Raw genomic sequence first — 16,388 nt, 5'->3', positions numbered from 1 at the left:
ACCCCAAATAAATTAACATTTTACTGCTTTAAAATTCTGTAAGCTCTCATATCCTAAATACAAAAACCAAAATGGACACAGAATGTGAGTTAACACTTACCATCAAGCCGCTTGCTAATTTGTTCTTTTGCAAATCTATTTGCACATTTCCTCAATGTTTCAACAGATGAAGTTATTTCATTTTTCTCTTTATTTTCTTCCTTGTTAGAGCTATTATCCTTCATATGTTCTGAGTTCATTAACTGGCCAGTAATACATTCTGTGTTTTCTGAGCATGTTTGTACTTCTTGCGATTCTTTCTCCTGATGATTGCCTTTAAATTCTGAGGCAGGATTAGAATGTTCTGCCTTCCATTCAGCTGGATTCTCCGAGAGTACCATTAAAGGACCAGGTGGTGTCATTCTGTTTGGTGAACTGCAGTCTTCAGAAATGTTTAAAGGGGTAGGTGGTAACTCAGCTGAATTCATTTCAAGTTCCCTATACATTCGTGAGGGCTTTTCTGTTATTTCTGAAAGTTTTACTGAGTTACAGCAAAGTTTTGTATATTCATCACCTAGCCTTTGACATAACTCATTAATAATGACATCACAGTCCCCTAGAAGCTCCACATCAAAGTGTAGATGAGGCAAAGGTTCCCTATTAATTAAGATCTGAGGCACTTCATGGGGGATGGAACCTACACACACAGAAAAGATCAGTCACCAAAAAAAACTTTAAAAATAATTATTGTTCTAATAAAGGTAAAAATTCTTTAACAGCAGTTAGAATGCACCAACTGTACTGAAAATGAAGCCTTGTTGGTGTTCTCCAAGTTCTCTATGTATACCCACTTAAAAGAGACTAAAACAAAGAAGCTTAAGAAATCACAGGTTGGATCATCCTGGTCTGGTATCCTTGGGACTGGATTGGTCTTGAACAAGGGGATTTGCCAGACCAGTGGAGGTCTACTGCCACCAACCTCAAGTCATCAGATGAATTGAAGTGGAGTTTACAGGGGTATATATAAGCACAATGAAAGAACAACAAAAGAAAGAGGGCACTTGTATAAATGAGTCTAATCAAGTCAGGGTGGAAATGGCTCATCACTGCAGCTGGTGTGGAAATGTGGATATTGGGAGAGGGGAAAATTAGGGTTAGTCTCTTGTGAGTGGGTATTTTTCTCCCCTCTCATGATATGCACATCAAGTGCTTTGAAAGAGCCAGTTCCACCCTAACTTGGATTAGGTTCAATTACCACAAGTACCTTCTTTCTTCTGTTGTCCTTATGTATACACCCATGCCTTTGTAAACACCACTACAAATCATCTAATGAAGTTGGTTTTATCCATGAAAGCTGATGCCCTAATAAATCTGTTAGCCTCTATGGTGCTACAGGATTCCTCATTGTTTTTGCAGATATGGCCTTATAATGACTACCCCCTGAGACTTTTCATAATAAAACAAGTCACTATCAAATGATCAAAGTAACCAAATAGAAAAGAGAGACTTCTCTAAACTCTTGAAAGCTACAATAATTTTATGAATTACTTGAAACAACGCAAAATTTTTCATATACAAGCGTGACTTTCAGTTAATGATACCCCTTTACCTAGAGCAAAACATTTCTGTTGAGACTGCAAATCACATTGCAAGCAAAGAATTGCTTAACCTGCCTTTTCATATTTGGAAGTAAAAAGACAAATGATGGAGATGCTGAGGAGCACTCAGAAGATAAGGTCATTGCAGAGAAACTAAATGAATTCTTTGCTTCAGTCTTAACAGCTGAGGACGTTAGGGAGATTCCCAAACCTGAGCCATTCTTTTTAGGTGACAAATCTGAAGAATCATCCCAGATTGAGGAGTCATTAGAGGTAGTTTTGGAACAAAATTGATAAACTTATCAGTAACAAATATCTGGGATTAGATGGCATTTGCCCAAGAGTTCTGAAAGAACTCAAATGTAAAACTGCAGAACTATTAACTGTGGTTTGCAACCTATCTTTTAAATCAGCTTCTGTGCCTAATGACTGGAAGATAGCTCACGTGACACCAATATTTAAAAGGGCTTTCGAGGTGATTCTGGCAATTACAGACAGGTAAGTCTAATGTCAATACCAGGCAAATTAGTTGAAACTATAGTTAAGAATAGAATTGTCACACAGATAGATGAACATAACTTGTTAGGGAAAAGTCACATGGATTCTGTAAAGGGAAATCATGCCTTACTAGTGTTGTTTGAGGGAGTCAACAAGCATGTGGACAAAGGGGAAAATCCAGTGGATATAGTGTAGTTAGATTTCCAGAAAGCTTTTGACAAGATCCCTCACCAAAGGCTTTTAAGTAAGGTTAGCTGTCATGGGATAAGAGGCAAGTCTTCTCATAGATTGATAACTGGTTAAAAGACCGGGAACAAAGGGTAGGAATAAATGGTCAGTTTTCAGATTGGAAAGAGGTAACTAGTCATGTCCCCCAAGGGTCTACACTGGGACCAATCCTATTTAATCTATTTATAAATGTTCTGGAGAAAGGGGTAAACAGTGAGGTGGCAAAATTTGCAGAGGATACTGAACTGCTCAATATAGTTAAGACCAAAGCAGACTGAAGAGCTTCAAAAGGATCTCACAAAACTAAGTGACTGGGCAACAATAAGGCAAATGCATTTTAATGTTGATAAATGCAAAGTAATGCACATTGGAAAAAATAATCCCAACTATACATACAAAATAATGGGGACTAATTTAGCTATAACCACTCAAGAGAAAGATCGCAGAGTCATTGTTGATAGTTCTCTGAAAACATTCACTCAATGTGCAGTGGCAGTCAAAACAGCTAACAAAGTTAGGAATCATTTAAAAAGGGATCGAGAATAAGACAGAGAATAATTTATTGCCTCTGTATGAAACCATGGTACACCCACATATTCAATACTGTGTACCAATGTTGTTGCCTCATCTCAAAAAAGATTGGCATTGGAAAAGGTTCAGAAAAGGGCAACAAAAATGATTAGGGGTTTGGAATGGGTGCCATATGAAGAGAGATTAAAAAGACTGACTTCAGATTAGAAAAGAGGAGACTAAGGGGGGGAATATGATAGAGGTCTATAAAATGATGACAGATATGAAGAAAGTGAATAAGAAAAAGTTGTAAGAACTAGGGAGTCACAAAATGACATTAACAGGTAGCAGGTTTAAAACAAACAAAAGGGAATTTTTTCTTCATGCCGCACACATTCAACCTGTGGAACTCCTCGACAGAGGATGTCATGAAGACCAGGACTCTAACAGGGTTCAAAAAGGAACTAGATAAGATCATGGAGGTTAGGTTCATCAATACTTATTAGCAGGGCTCGACAAATAATGTAATCTACTCGCCCATGGCAAGTAGATTACAACCCGGAAGAGCCAGCGCAAACTTTTGCATTAGAACACTTTCTCTTTTATTCCCCACAGTTATCAGTAATAGCCACTTACTTGGGATCAGTGCTACTGGTCTTACTTTCAGTGAAGACCCAATAACTATAAGGAGATCAACTTCATCTTTGTCATACTTCATGGCCCTATGGAACTGCTCAGGTAAATTTTCTCCAAAGAACACTATCTCTGGCTTCATGATGGCAAGTGGTTCATCAGGTGGACACCTGGGGCATCTAGGAACAACCTGCATTATAAAATAAGCATAGTTCCAACTTGTTAAAGAGAAAATCTCAAGTTTGAACAATTATTGGTAATTTATTGTCAAAATGTATATTGTGAAAGGCAATTAAGCTCTCTTGAGCAATTCATACAGTCTACCCTGTCTCCTTCTGTTCCATGCAGACCTCTTGTGGATCCACAAACTTTGCTGATTTGCACACACACAGTAGCTTGTGAGTGACAGTGACTGGTTGGGTAGGAGGGCTCATTTTGTGCTTTCAGGTCATTTTAAATCGAAGGAAATACCAAATCTCAATTTGGAAACTTCTGTACTGAAGTCCAGAACTTAATTTCACATTTATATAACATGGGCTTAGTCTACCACTACTTAGCACTAGCTAAATACATTACTATCAAGCAAAGTTTATACTCAGATTATTCTCACTAAACAATTAATAACTGCCAATTCTTGGATGATACCCCACTATCAAGCATCACTCCCAAAGTGTATACTGTAATAGTTTTATATTTATATGACCTTTCATCCTGAAAGGTTATATAGAATTCATACAGCACTAGTGAATTCTAGCAAATAGCCAATTAATAACATACTACATTTTGACAGCCTTTCATCATAAATGTTCCACTCCCGCACAGAACAGATAAATGCTGCTTCCTAGAAACTAGTTTTTTTTTTTTAGAGTGTTGTCTCTATATCTATACTTGTGGAATGCCCACTCCTCTGCAGCCACTGAGCTTTGGGAGCCTTCTCGAAAGCAGTAGTTTTTAAGGATGCACAAGTGCCCTCTCTCACAGCTTTGAATACTCAGAAAGGAATTTATAAAAGGTTGATGCAGCCTTAGCCACCTCAGTTCTTTCTTCTTAACCACAGAGTGCTAAGCCTTGAATTTAGGAAAAGAAGGGAAAGAGGGTTAGGAGTAAAAACAGACAGAGGCAACACTCCTAAAAACTACTTACTGCTGAATAATCTCTCTGAGGTGACCACTGCAGGTTCCCATTTGTAGTCTTGCAAGCGGTACAACGCTTAGGATGGAAGGTGGAGGTGTTCTCATTAAACAAAAACTGCAGAACTGCCCTCCCATAGCAAGCATTAGATCTCAATGGCAGAGCAAGAGACTAGTGCTGCATAAATGTGTGAAGAGAATTCCAGGCAGCATCGGCAGACTTTTAAGCCAAAAACTTTGAAAGCCAGTCTGAAAGCTATATGGAAAAAAGAAATCTTTTAAGTAGAGAACCATGAACTAGCATTGTGGGTAAGAGGCAGAAATAATGGAAGCCAGCAACAGTATGTGGACCTTGAATTTTCTGAGTAAGCAGGTTGGTTTCTGGAGATCTACAATAGGACAAAAGCCATCTCTTTAAAAAAACAAAAACAGATTCCCCCCTTTGTATTGCTGAGGCACTCTCTCTGCAGTTCCTGTCTTTACACAAGGAATCCACTCCTGCTTTTCATAGATTCTCACAAGAAGACGGAGATGGCCTAAGGGCTAGAAGATAGTATGGAGGAGTAAAGTTGGATCACACATTCCAGCTAAATGGTCTCTAGTATCCCAAACCAAAGGGAGATTAACCAAGTGGTCACCAAGGGGAGGAGAAGGAAGTTGCTCTGGGCTGTCTCACAAAACTTCAGCTCTGAGGTACTGCTGTTAAAGAAGATGACAGAGCATGAAGCTGCCATTGCTCTGATGCCTTCTGTTGATGCCAAAATGCCTTTCTGGAAATCTGGTTGGAAATTTAAAGGATGTGTACAGTGGGGATGTTAGCTATCTTGCACAAACTTAAAAAACAACGAACAGTCTAGCAGGACCTTAAAGTCTAACAAAACATGTAGATGGTATCATAAATTTTCATGGGTACAATCCACTTCTTCAGATCTTGTACTTTAGTAATTGTGTAGCCACAACAAATTTTTGCTGTTACACAGATACTAAAATGCTCCCTGGGGGCAGGGCCAGCAGCCACTGTACTCCAGCTCCACTCCCGGGAAGCCCCCGGCACACTGCATTTCTACCTCTGTATCAGTTTAAAAATCTGCTTCCCGTGCAGACCAGCTCCTGCCTGCAGACCTGCACTCCTCAGTGACCTGCGGAGAGAGGCTGTTATGGCATCCCACCTGCCTCTTCCCCTTCCCCTGTTGCTGATACTCCTCCTTCCCCTAGCCCTAGCTTCCCCCCTCCCCCCCACTGCTTCTGTGGGAGGCAGCTAGAGGGAAGTAGGTGACTGCAACAGCCACTATGCATGGGGAGCCAGCTTTCTATGCATACCGGCTCTCGCCTGACCCCCTCACCCTCCATGCTGCTGCTGCTGCTTCTCTATCAAAGGCAGCAACACATGTGCGTGGGGAAGTGTGTGGGGAAGGCAGCTTTGCGGGATCTGGTGCTTGTGGGGAGTCAGCTTTTAAGCTGACTTCCTCCTGCAATGCTGTCTTTGTGTTTGGCAGTGGGTGGGGAGGGGCAGGTGGCTTCACAGAACCCGGCATGAAGGGGGGGAGCCAATTTTAAGCAGGCTCCCTATAGGTACTACCAGCTCCCCCTCCCCCCTTGCTGTCTCTGATAGAGGCAGCAAGAGGACTGGGGGGTTGCGTGTAGTAATTTGGATTAACCAATAAATCTAGTCTTATCGGTTAATCATTTTAATGATTATATTCTAACATCCATAGTGTAAAGCAGTCTTTTGTATAAAAACAAATTACAAGGAGGTGTTTCTTCTTTTGATCTAAATTAAGAAGTTCCAGAGACCTAATAATGGTGTCCCTCATTTTCTCCAGATTTCATTCATCTCAAGGCTAAAAAACTATTCACATGGGCCTGAACCTCAGACAAAAGCCCCATGACAAAAATAATCAGTGAAACAACTGATGCCACTATTTAATCCAAAGTGTCTGAAGCACTGTAAGTAGGGCTGTTGATTAATCACAGTTAACTCTCACAATTAACTCATTTTAATCACACTGTTAAACTACAGAATCCCTTTAAAATCACCACTAGGGCCTTGGATGGTGTGCACATAGTAGGCAGATACTAGATCCCGGCCTCACCCCTTCTGGGGGCTCAGTTCTCAATAGTGCTTCATTGTTACACATCTTTCAGTTACTAGCTTCTCTACTAAATCTCAGGATGATGATTAAGGGGAACATCTGTTGAAAAGGCTGACATTTGATACTAAGATGTTAAAGTTAGAATAGATAGTTGGTTACTCAAATTCTCAGGATACCTCAGAACACACTTCTTCATACACCCTCCCTCAAAATTATTACCACTGACATCCTTGCTGTTGGAAAGGAAGGTCCAAATTAACTTGGAGCTTTTTCACTGGCCATTGGGAAAAGTTGGTGCATCTTCTTCTGGACATTTATTTCTAATTCTAGAGCCTCTGTCATGTCTTCTTACTCAAGAGTTCATTGTAGGTCATCTTCCTCTTATCCATCTAGATGGTTATGGATACTGGCCAGCAAAAACACAATGCCTCTGGTCATGTCAAAGGTAAAAGACAACACTTCAGTTGTCTTAAGGCAGACTACAAGAGAAGCAGTGGCAGAAGAGTATAATAAAAGATTTTGTACAATCCTGTCTATCATAGGTTAAAAGGACGTCTCTGCTGATAAGAAACTGGCTGGAATTTTTATTTCTCATCTAAACAGTCCCTCTGATTTAGGATGAAATCTGTCCAGAGAAGGAGCAAGGCCAAGAAAATGCAAACATTTTTATGAAGAATGAAACAGCCCAGAAAACTGGCAACTTCCAAGGTTTGATCTAGCAAGAATCTGGAAGAAAAAAAGAGAAAGAAGAGTCGAAACTGGGTCTTCTGTAAGGACTTAGGACTGAAAGGTCTTTGTTAGATGCAAAGGGTCTGTGGAAGTAGGGAACTGCCTGAGGTTTCTGAGCTAGATGAGCATTTCCTCTACCAAGGTAACAATTAACTGACCCCTAAAATAAGCACTGGACAAGGAGAGGAGAATTAAAATACAGGACCAGACCGGATTTGGGACTAGCAGTTTGAAGAGTATGTATGCATGCATGCAGGAGGGAGTGGGAGTAAAACGATTTTGGGCCTTTTCCTTTGATGGGCCTTATTCCTTGATCTTGAAAACCATGTTTAGCAGTGGACACATTAACCTGCAATAACACCTCCCCACCCCCACTGTCTGAGATTATTTAAAAATCCAGATAGTCCTAAGTGGCTCCAAACAGTCTTACTACATTGCTGCAAATAAGAGGAACTGCAGGTGCATGGAGGTGACCCAGAAGAGAAACCCTTTGAATCTTACTACTAGGGATTTCACTTTTAAACATGCAGTAAAATTCCTAAGAAAAGAAAATGCCTGTCTTCCCTAAAAAAGTTGAAGACACTATGTACCAGAACTACTACTAGGGTGTGTCTAGCTACATGGCTCTGTAGACGAAGCCATGTAAAGTAGTTTACTCGACAGTCAATGAAGCGGGGATTTAAATAATCCCCTTTGACGACCGCTCCCTTATGAAACGAGGCATAAGGGAGCGGTCAACAAAGGCTTCCCTTGTTGACCGATCCGCGTCTAGACTGCTGCGCCGTGCCAGATCAGCTGATTGTCGGCACAGCGCAGCGGCCATTTTTATTTTAATGAAACGGGGATTATTTAAATCCCCGCTTCATTGACTATGTCGGGTAAACTACTTTACATGGCTCCGTCGACGGAGCCATGTAGTCTAGACACACCCCTAGATTGCAAGAAATTGTTGTAGGGAGGGAAGTGGTGGCAATAGCTAATCCTGATTGGATAAGATAGGAAAAGCTGGAGGAAGTCTCTGCTTTTTGGAAAGAAAGGCAGAAAGACTAAGCTAGACATGTCAGTGCTGTGATCCAAATATGTCAGCAGAGGGAGAGCTGGCAACTAAAACTCAGTTATGTCAGATTAGAAGCTGAAAACCCATTGGAGTTTAGAGCTGAGGGAGCAACAACTGCCCCAGGCAGGAGAAATAGTAAATATTTATAAAATTCCTGATAATGCAAATCAGACTTTTTTCGTGGACATTATTGCACACTTCAACTATTGCAAACGACACCTATTTTCACAGACCCTTGTTCCTTTTATACCATTACATTTGAGACGGAGTTTGAATGTTTATGGTCCTTAGATTTAGTTTCTCATTTAAAAGAGCAAGTGTGCGCACACTAAATATTTATGGTAGAACCATTGGTGTAGTGGCCTCTATCTACACAGGCCGAGAAGACCCAGCTCTTAGGATAGGATCTCCCCTTCCAGATCCTCCTGGCCAACTAAGCACCTTCTCAGAAATCCCTCTACTCCTGGAAGGGCAGGGGATAAAGAATGGAGCTGAAAAATACAAGATTGCTCTACATTAACAGAAGTAGTAGGAACTACTTTACCTAGATCTGGAGCATGTCACACAACATAAAAGGCTAGAGAGAGATGATAATAGCTTCAAACACACCTTTGAAAATGTGTGTCAAAGGCTCCATTTGATTCCCCATCTTTTTAATAAAAAGGACAACAGCTTTATAATTTTATCAACTTTCCTTACATGTCATGTGTTGTTTAACAAATATTACTGAATAAAAAAACAAAAACCAAAAAACACACTCCTTGGAAGATTTAAAGGAACACTCAAAAGTATTCAGAGTTCCTTACCTGCATTACGATCATCTTATATTAATAAAAAATACATTATTAAATCTAATTATTTTTCTCCCATTTTTAATCAGACTTATTTTATTTAACTAATTTTGAAAGGAAGCTAAATAATGAAATTAATTAGAAATCTATCTGGTTCCCAAATAGTATTTGGATTGCAAGTGCTGCAGGAAAATCTCAAAATATAAATTTAATTTGAAATAAAGTGTTTGGAATTTCATTTCTAGTGCACATTTAATACATTAAAAAAAAAAAAATAAATAAATAAAAAAAGCTGATAGAAACATTCCAGTTACTTCAAGGAAAACTATAACAACTTTTTGGAAACCTATGATCAGTTAAGCATTTTTTTTCTAATTACCTGATTAAAAATGTCTCCTCGAACAGCTTCACAGTCAACTCTGTATTTACAGATTAGGCAGGAAGCTGTTGCAAAGGAACCTGGAAAAAAAAAGGAAAAGGGTGAAGATGTTTTTTCTACACAATAGTGACAGTTAACATTACTATATGGTCTCAGATGATGACTTACATCAGTGGTTTTCAGACTACGAGTCATGACTCAGTATTGGACCACGGAATGTCAGGCACTGGGTCTCATCGCTGCAGGGCGATCAGTAGTGGGCTAAGACAGGCTTCTTGCCTGTCTTGCCATTGCACTCCATGCCCGGTTCCTCAGTGAGCAGAAGAATGCACGGGGCTCCATAGACTGTCATTCCCTGGGCACTAGCTCCACAATACCACTAGCTAGAACCTGCTGCTGGCTGCTTCTGGGGTGCAGCATAGTCTGCGGTGCCAGCACAGGCACCTTAGCACCCCTTAGCCTACCTTAGTGACTGGGAGCCACTCGAGGTAAGCCCATCCTACCCCAGCTGTGACCCATACCCAAAGCTGAAGATCTCATTCTCAGCTCTAACCCAGAACCCACACTTCAGTCAAATTACGTTGGGTCACAAGCATCAATAATTTTCCTTAACTGGGCCATGAGAAAAAAAGTTTGAAGATCATTGACGTATGACAGAACAATGCTAGAAAGGCATAATAAAGTTCATTAATGCCCCCTCCCCCACACACACCTATAATCAGTTTAATTAAATTATCTTGGAATTTACTTTCTGAAAAAAACTTCCAATATGAGGTATTTTGGCTTTGCGTCTCTTCCTATAAATACCAAAAGCAGTAGAAGTTTAATGCTACATCAGGTGAAAATTTCCAAAGCTTTAGGGAAAAACTAATTTAGTAGATTAGAATGTAACTTAATACTATTTTAAGTAAGTAGTGTGAACTGTATACCAGAAACCTGAAGACTCCCTCATATAAATATCTGGATAATTTCTTGAGGTGCTGACTAGGGGATGTGCAGAAGGATTAGTTACTGGAAAGTAATCAGTAAATTAGTTTTCATTTCAAATCTCTCTTTTTTTAGTCAGAAATACTTGGGATATAGCAAGCAGTCAGTTGCAAGGAAAGAGAGACCAGAATCAAGTGTTCAACTCCCCCCTCCATTAGTAGTTATAAGCCAGTTTTGAGAGAAATGATTTGAAAACCCTTTTACCCAAAGGATGCCTGAAAAAAAAGTAAGTCAAACCTGTAAATCCTGAGAGAGAGAGGGAGATATGACAAAATAGCAGCTTTATAGATTTTCTGCTGTGGCTGAGGCCTTTTCTGTCTAACACTTTGTTGTAAAACGTGGATATGTTATGGGAAGATCCACTTATCTGCAGCTGTATATATCTGTATATTCTACCTTAGGAGAATCTGAGTGCTTATAATACACACAGGCATTAAGGAATGAAGGAGGTGAAAAAAGGTTGTGGCCCAGATCCTCAGTTAATATAAACGGGCATGGCCCCACTGATTATGTTGGAACTACATCACTTTACACCAGTTGAAGATATAAGCCAATGTTTAACTTCACTGATGAGTAGTTGAAATATACTTAAGTACTACTATTCTCATATTTAACACATACCATACTTTTCTTATTGCTGTTGACACTTTGGACTAAAACAATAACTCTTCCTTTTGCAATTCACAGAAATAAGTTTTGATTATGAATCTTCTTATATTCAAGAGATTTCTGAGATTGCGTCACCCAAGGTGTTGACTGGAAGCTTGTTTTAATGAAGAGGAAACAAAGGGAACTGGATTCCACAGATTGAAATATAGGAGTTGTGAGATCTTATAAATTTGGAAGGGCAGAAACAGCTAATTGCTGATTTGGTTAGGAATGGTGGTCTAGGCACCTTGCTACTATGAGGTAATCTACCAGACTTTTGTGAACCTATGTTTACAACACTGGGTTATAAGATGCATTGCAAGATATTTTATACCAAATCTAACCTTCTTGTAATTACTTCTAAAGAGGTTACTCACCTGTACAGTAACTGATGTTCTTTAAGATGAATGTCCCTATGGGTGCTCCACATTAGGTCAGTGTGCCGCCACCAAGTCCTTTCTCTGGAGTCTTCAGAGCAGCGTCTCCAGGGCCGCACATGCACGTGCCTCCAGCCGCATGCTCCTACAGTGGAGGCATTGCACATGCCTGAGCACCACCTCCTCTCAGTTCCTTCCCCACCCCTGAAGCAGAGGGGAAGAAGGGAGGGTAGTGGAGCACCCACGGAGACACATCTTGAAAAACCATCAGTTACTGCACAGGTGAGTAAGCTCCTCTTCTCCTTCGAAAGATGCCCCTATGGATGCTCCCCGTTAGATGACTACAAAGCTATATCCATTTAAAATAGGGATTTCAGATCTGACATGAATGCAGTAGCTAGCATGGCCCGAGAATTTGAGGTTAGAGAAAGGTCCCTGAGAAGGTACATAATGCTTTGCGAATGTATGTTCTGATCACCAGGCAGCAGCTGTGCAAATGCCTGCTATCGGGACCTTTTGAAGGAAGGCCACCGAGGTAGCCATGGCTCTGGATGAGTGTGTGCTTATTTTGTGAAGAGGATTAACATCTGATAAAGAGTAACAAAGTCTTATGCAATCCAAAATCCAGTGAGAGTCACTGGGCTGAGATGGTTTGGCCTTTATTGAGTTTAGCTATGGAAACAAACAGTCTGGGAGAGGACCTGAATGGCCTTGTACATTGTAAATAAAAGGAAATTGCCCTGTGTAAATCCAGCGTGCGCATGACTGATTCAAACGCATTAGTGAGAGGTTTGAGGAAGGTAGGCAAATATATGGTCTGATTCAGATGGAAAGAGGATTGAACCTTTGGTAAAAACTTGAGATTAATTTGTCCTTAAAAAAGGTAACGAACGGGAGATCTGCCATCAGTGCTGCAATCTTTCTTACCCATCTTGTTGAAGGAATAGCTACAAGAAAAGCTGTTTTCACAGAAAGGTGCAAAAGGGTGCCATTGGCTCAAATGGAGATTTGGTCAGAGTATTTAAAACCAGATGGAGGTCCAATGGTTTTGCTGGCGAGGCCTCATCTGGGTAGAGTGCTTTGATACACCTCTTAGTAAGAGGGTGTGCTAATATTGAGGAACCATCTATTTTGAGGTAAAAAGTACCTATAGCAGCAAGGTGTATCTTAATGGAACTCAGTGCGAGACCAGCGTGTCACTGTGAACATCATATGGAAAACCTTTTCCATTTCTGAAGGTATGCTGTACAGGTGCTCTGTGTTCTGCTGTGCAGTAGGACGTGTTGAACGTGTGACCGCTCTAGTTCTTGTGTGGAAACCATAGAGAACCTATGTATTTCAGGTTCATCATGTGACGATTGGGATGAATGGTCTGATTTCCTGCCTAATAGAGGTGATCCTGATTGTGGGGCAGAGGGATTGGTGGTACTCGAGACATTATAAGCAGAAAGAGAAACCAGGGTTGGCTTGGCCAAAAAGGTGCTATGAGAATTAAGTGTGCTTTATCTGTCTGCACTTTGACTATGACCCTGTTCACAATGTATATTGAGGGAAAGCATATCAGAGATGATGTGACCAGTATAATCATCAAGGTATCTTCAAGTGAGCCCTTCTCCATGCCAGCTCTGGAACAAAACTGCAGACACTTTTTTGTTGTTGTGTGTGTACCCGTCTCGTCCGACGGTGCCCTATGACCCCCCCCCCCTTGGAGGGGGGGCTTAATGTCGTTCGGACGCCTTTTCTGGCGGCCGCTAGGACAATCCTCCTGCCCCAGCTACGGCACTCTCCGTGGCACGGGAATACCAGCGCCTCCCCCAAGGTCGCGGGGCGGGGGAAAGGGAGGCCCGGGCCCACCATCACTCACGGGCCCCAACCCAGGGCCCTAAGGACACGGATCGGTCTGGATCTGGTCCAGCTGATGGGGCATCCTGCCATAACGCCTCAGCCCACCAGCTCCAAATGGGCTCTGCCCTGGGCTGCTTCCTTTCCCCGCCCCCGACTTCTCGACGCCGGAAGGCTCACCTTTCCTTTAGCGGACAGGGTGCCAACGCTCAGCAACTAAGTAGTCAGTGGACTGTAACCACCGGTCTACAGGCACCCTCTCTGACCCCCAACCGTTCTCCAGGGTCTCTCCCGGTGGCGTCTCCAAAGCCTCCACCCAGCCACTCACCCCCTCTCTCTCTCCTACCCAGGTTATGGCAGCGGCGTTTTTAAACATCACGCCGCTTCCGCCCTGCCTGACGTCATCAGAAGGGGGAGAGCGGGGCTGTCGTGTCCTGCTGCTGTTTCCCGGACACGCTGGACTCCCAGGGTGGGGGAATGCCTCCATGCTGTCCCCGCTCCCACCTCCGTGCTTCCGGCCCGCCGCCTGCAGGTCGGCAGGCTCCGCAAGCCACGGCGCGGCACGGGAACACGCCGTGCATCGCCGGGCTGCCTCCCTCTCGGTGCCGAGCAACACCTGGTCAGCGGGAGTCGCCGTGCGGGGCGAGGGTGCCCCGTCACAGTGTGGCAAAGAGGTCTATGGTGGGTGACCCCATTGTTAGAAGAGCCTCGAAATCATATCTGGATTGATTGGCCACTCATATTTGGTGGGCAGTGACCTGTTTAGAGCATCGGTCGTGGTGCTGAGGTTGCCAGGAAGGTGAATGGCAGAGCTAGATATGCCATGTTTCAGGCACCAATTCAAAGTGAAATTGCCTCTGTTCATAGGGCATGTGATCGGGTTCCACCCTAATTATATAAAACATTGCCGCAACACTGTCCATGTATAGTCTCACATGATTGTTGCGGATTAAAGGTACAAAACACTTGCAAGTGCATCTCACTGCTCACAGTTCCACAGTCCCTAACCTGTGTGATGCTGCAAGTGTGGGCCCCAGGCCATGAGGGATGCATCGGTCATCACTGAAATACAGTTCTACAGTAAGGAACAGAAGGCTGGAACACAGGTTTTTCGGTGTCAACCACCAGAGAAAGTTTTTCTTCACCGAGGGTGTGATGATGAGGGACTTTGATAGTGGATGGATGTTGGGTTTGTAAACTGTCCTGACCCATCCTTGCAGACAGCTCATGTGCATACACACATTTCTGACTACAAAGTTGCAACCTGCCATGTGACCCAGGAGCTTCAGGCAGTCATAAGCTGTTATTTTGGGAGAGGATTACAGAATCCTGATGAAGTCCACAATTTTGTAAAAATGGTCTCTAGCAGGGGTCAGCAACCTATGGCATGCATGCCATAAGTGGCACGTGAGACGATTTTCACTGGCACCCAAGCCTACCTTCCAGATCTAAACCAACCATACGTCCCAGAAAGCCCCAGTGGACATTTCACTTCTTGCCTGCAAGTACTGAGTGAGAAATGGCTCCATGCAGGGCCACTGCTCCTCATGCGGCACTGCAGTCTCCTATCCCCCCCCCCCCCCCCCCCAAGACCACGTAAGTTAGGGCGTAATTATGTAATTAACAGCAAACTTCCATTAGCAATTAGAGGTCCATGGAAAGGTTTGCACTGACCCAGGTGGTCCATAGGGTGTGCACTGGAGAGAGCTCCTCCCTTCCTCCCCAGAGAGTGGAACAGCCCAGGGCAGGAGGATTAAATCTTGGCTTGCCACTTTGGAAAGGTTGCTAACCCCTAGTCCATAGGAAGAGAAGTGAGAGCGCATGTGGAGTCCAGGTAAGCACCTATAAACTGAATTCCCTGAGTGGGTATCAGATTTGACTTGCTTTCGTTTATCTGTAGACCAGGATGTTGAAAGATGTGCCTTGTGATTAAGAGGGAGCATTGGTTTCGGAGCGCACTTTGAGGAGACAGTCAAGGTAAGGAAATATGATAATGGTTTGTTTCTGGATGTATGCTATAATGACTGGTAGCACCTTTTGAAAAAAACTCTTGGAGCTGTTGAAAGGCCACATGGTAGTATCTAGTACTAGTAGTGCTGGGTACCTAAAACAAATTGAAGAAATCGCCTATGAGCAGGATGGATGAAAATAAGAAAATACACATCTTGCAAGTCTAGGGACAAAAACCAGCCTCTTTCTAATGCTGGTATGATGGTGGTGAGAGTTACCATCTTAAACTTCTGTTTCTTTATGAATTTGTTCAATACTTGTAGATCAAGAATGGATCATCCTCCTCCAGACTTTTTCTCCATGAGGCAGCAGGGGGAGTAAAACCCTTTAAAGGCTACATCTAGACTGGCATGATTTTGCAGAAATACTTTTAATGGAAAAGCTTTTCCATTAAAAGTATTGCCGAAAAGAGCATCTAGATTGTCAAGGATGCTTTTGCGCAAAAGCAACCGTGCCAATCTAGACGTGCTTTTGCGCAAGAAAGCTCTGATGGCCATTTTAACCATCAGGCTTTCTTGCACAAAAAATTAAGGTGCCTGTCTACAATAGCCCTCTTGCGCAAGTATTCTTGCGCAAGAGGGCTTCTCCCTGAGCAGGAGCGTGAAAGTATTTGTGCAAGAAGCACTGTTTTAATACATTACAAAGTCAGTGCTCTTGTGCAAATTCAAGCGGCCAGTGTAGATAGCTGGAAGTTTTTGCGCAAAATCTTGCCAGTCTAGATGCACCCTTTCTCTCTATACTGACTGGGGATTAACTCAACTGCACCTAGTTATAAGAGATAAGTCATCCTCCTGTTGAAATTCCTTGAGAGAGTGGTCCCTGAAGAGGGAGTGGGTAGAGGAATGGGAAGAAGACAATCACATATCTAATCTAGATTATTTGGAGAACCCATTTATTTG

The 16,388-nt window shown here is 42.5% G+C and overlaps 1 protein-coding gene across 2 annotated transcripts in view; it reads right to left on the bottom strand.

Moving 5' to 3' along the window:
• SIRT1 (sirtuin 1) overlaps positions 1-16,388 on the bottom strand; it is a 38,270-nt gene that overhangs the window by 5,874 nt on the left and 16,008 nt on the right. For both annotated transcript variants that reach the window (XM_075934916.1, XM_006125276.4), the window contains exons 6-8: positions 9,626-9,705; positions 3,450-3,636; positions 101-676 (exon numbers count right to left, since the gene is read on the bottom strand). In XM_075934916.1, coding sequence (XP_075791031.1) covers positions 101-676; positions 3,450-3,636; positions 9,626-9,705 — 843 coding nt within the window. The remainder of the gene's footprint in view (positions 1-100; positions 677-3,449; positions 3,637-9,625; positions 9,706-16,388) is intronic.

This window comes from Pelodiscus sinensis, chromosome 8, assembly GCF_049634645.1.
Source record: "Pelodiscus sinensis isolate JC-2024 chromosome 8, ASM4963464v1, whole genome shotgun sequence".
Taxonomy (NCBI): Eukaryota; Metazoa; Chordata; order Testudines; family Trionychidae; genus Pelodiscus; species Pelodiscus sinensis.
This window is presented reverse-complemented; position numbering and strand designations above follow the sequence as displayed.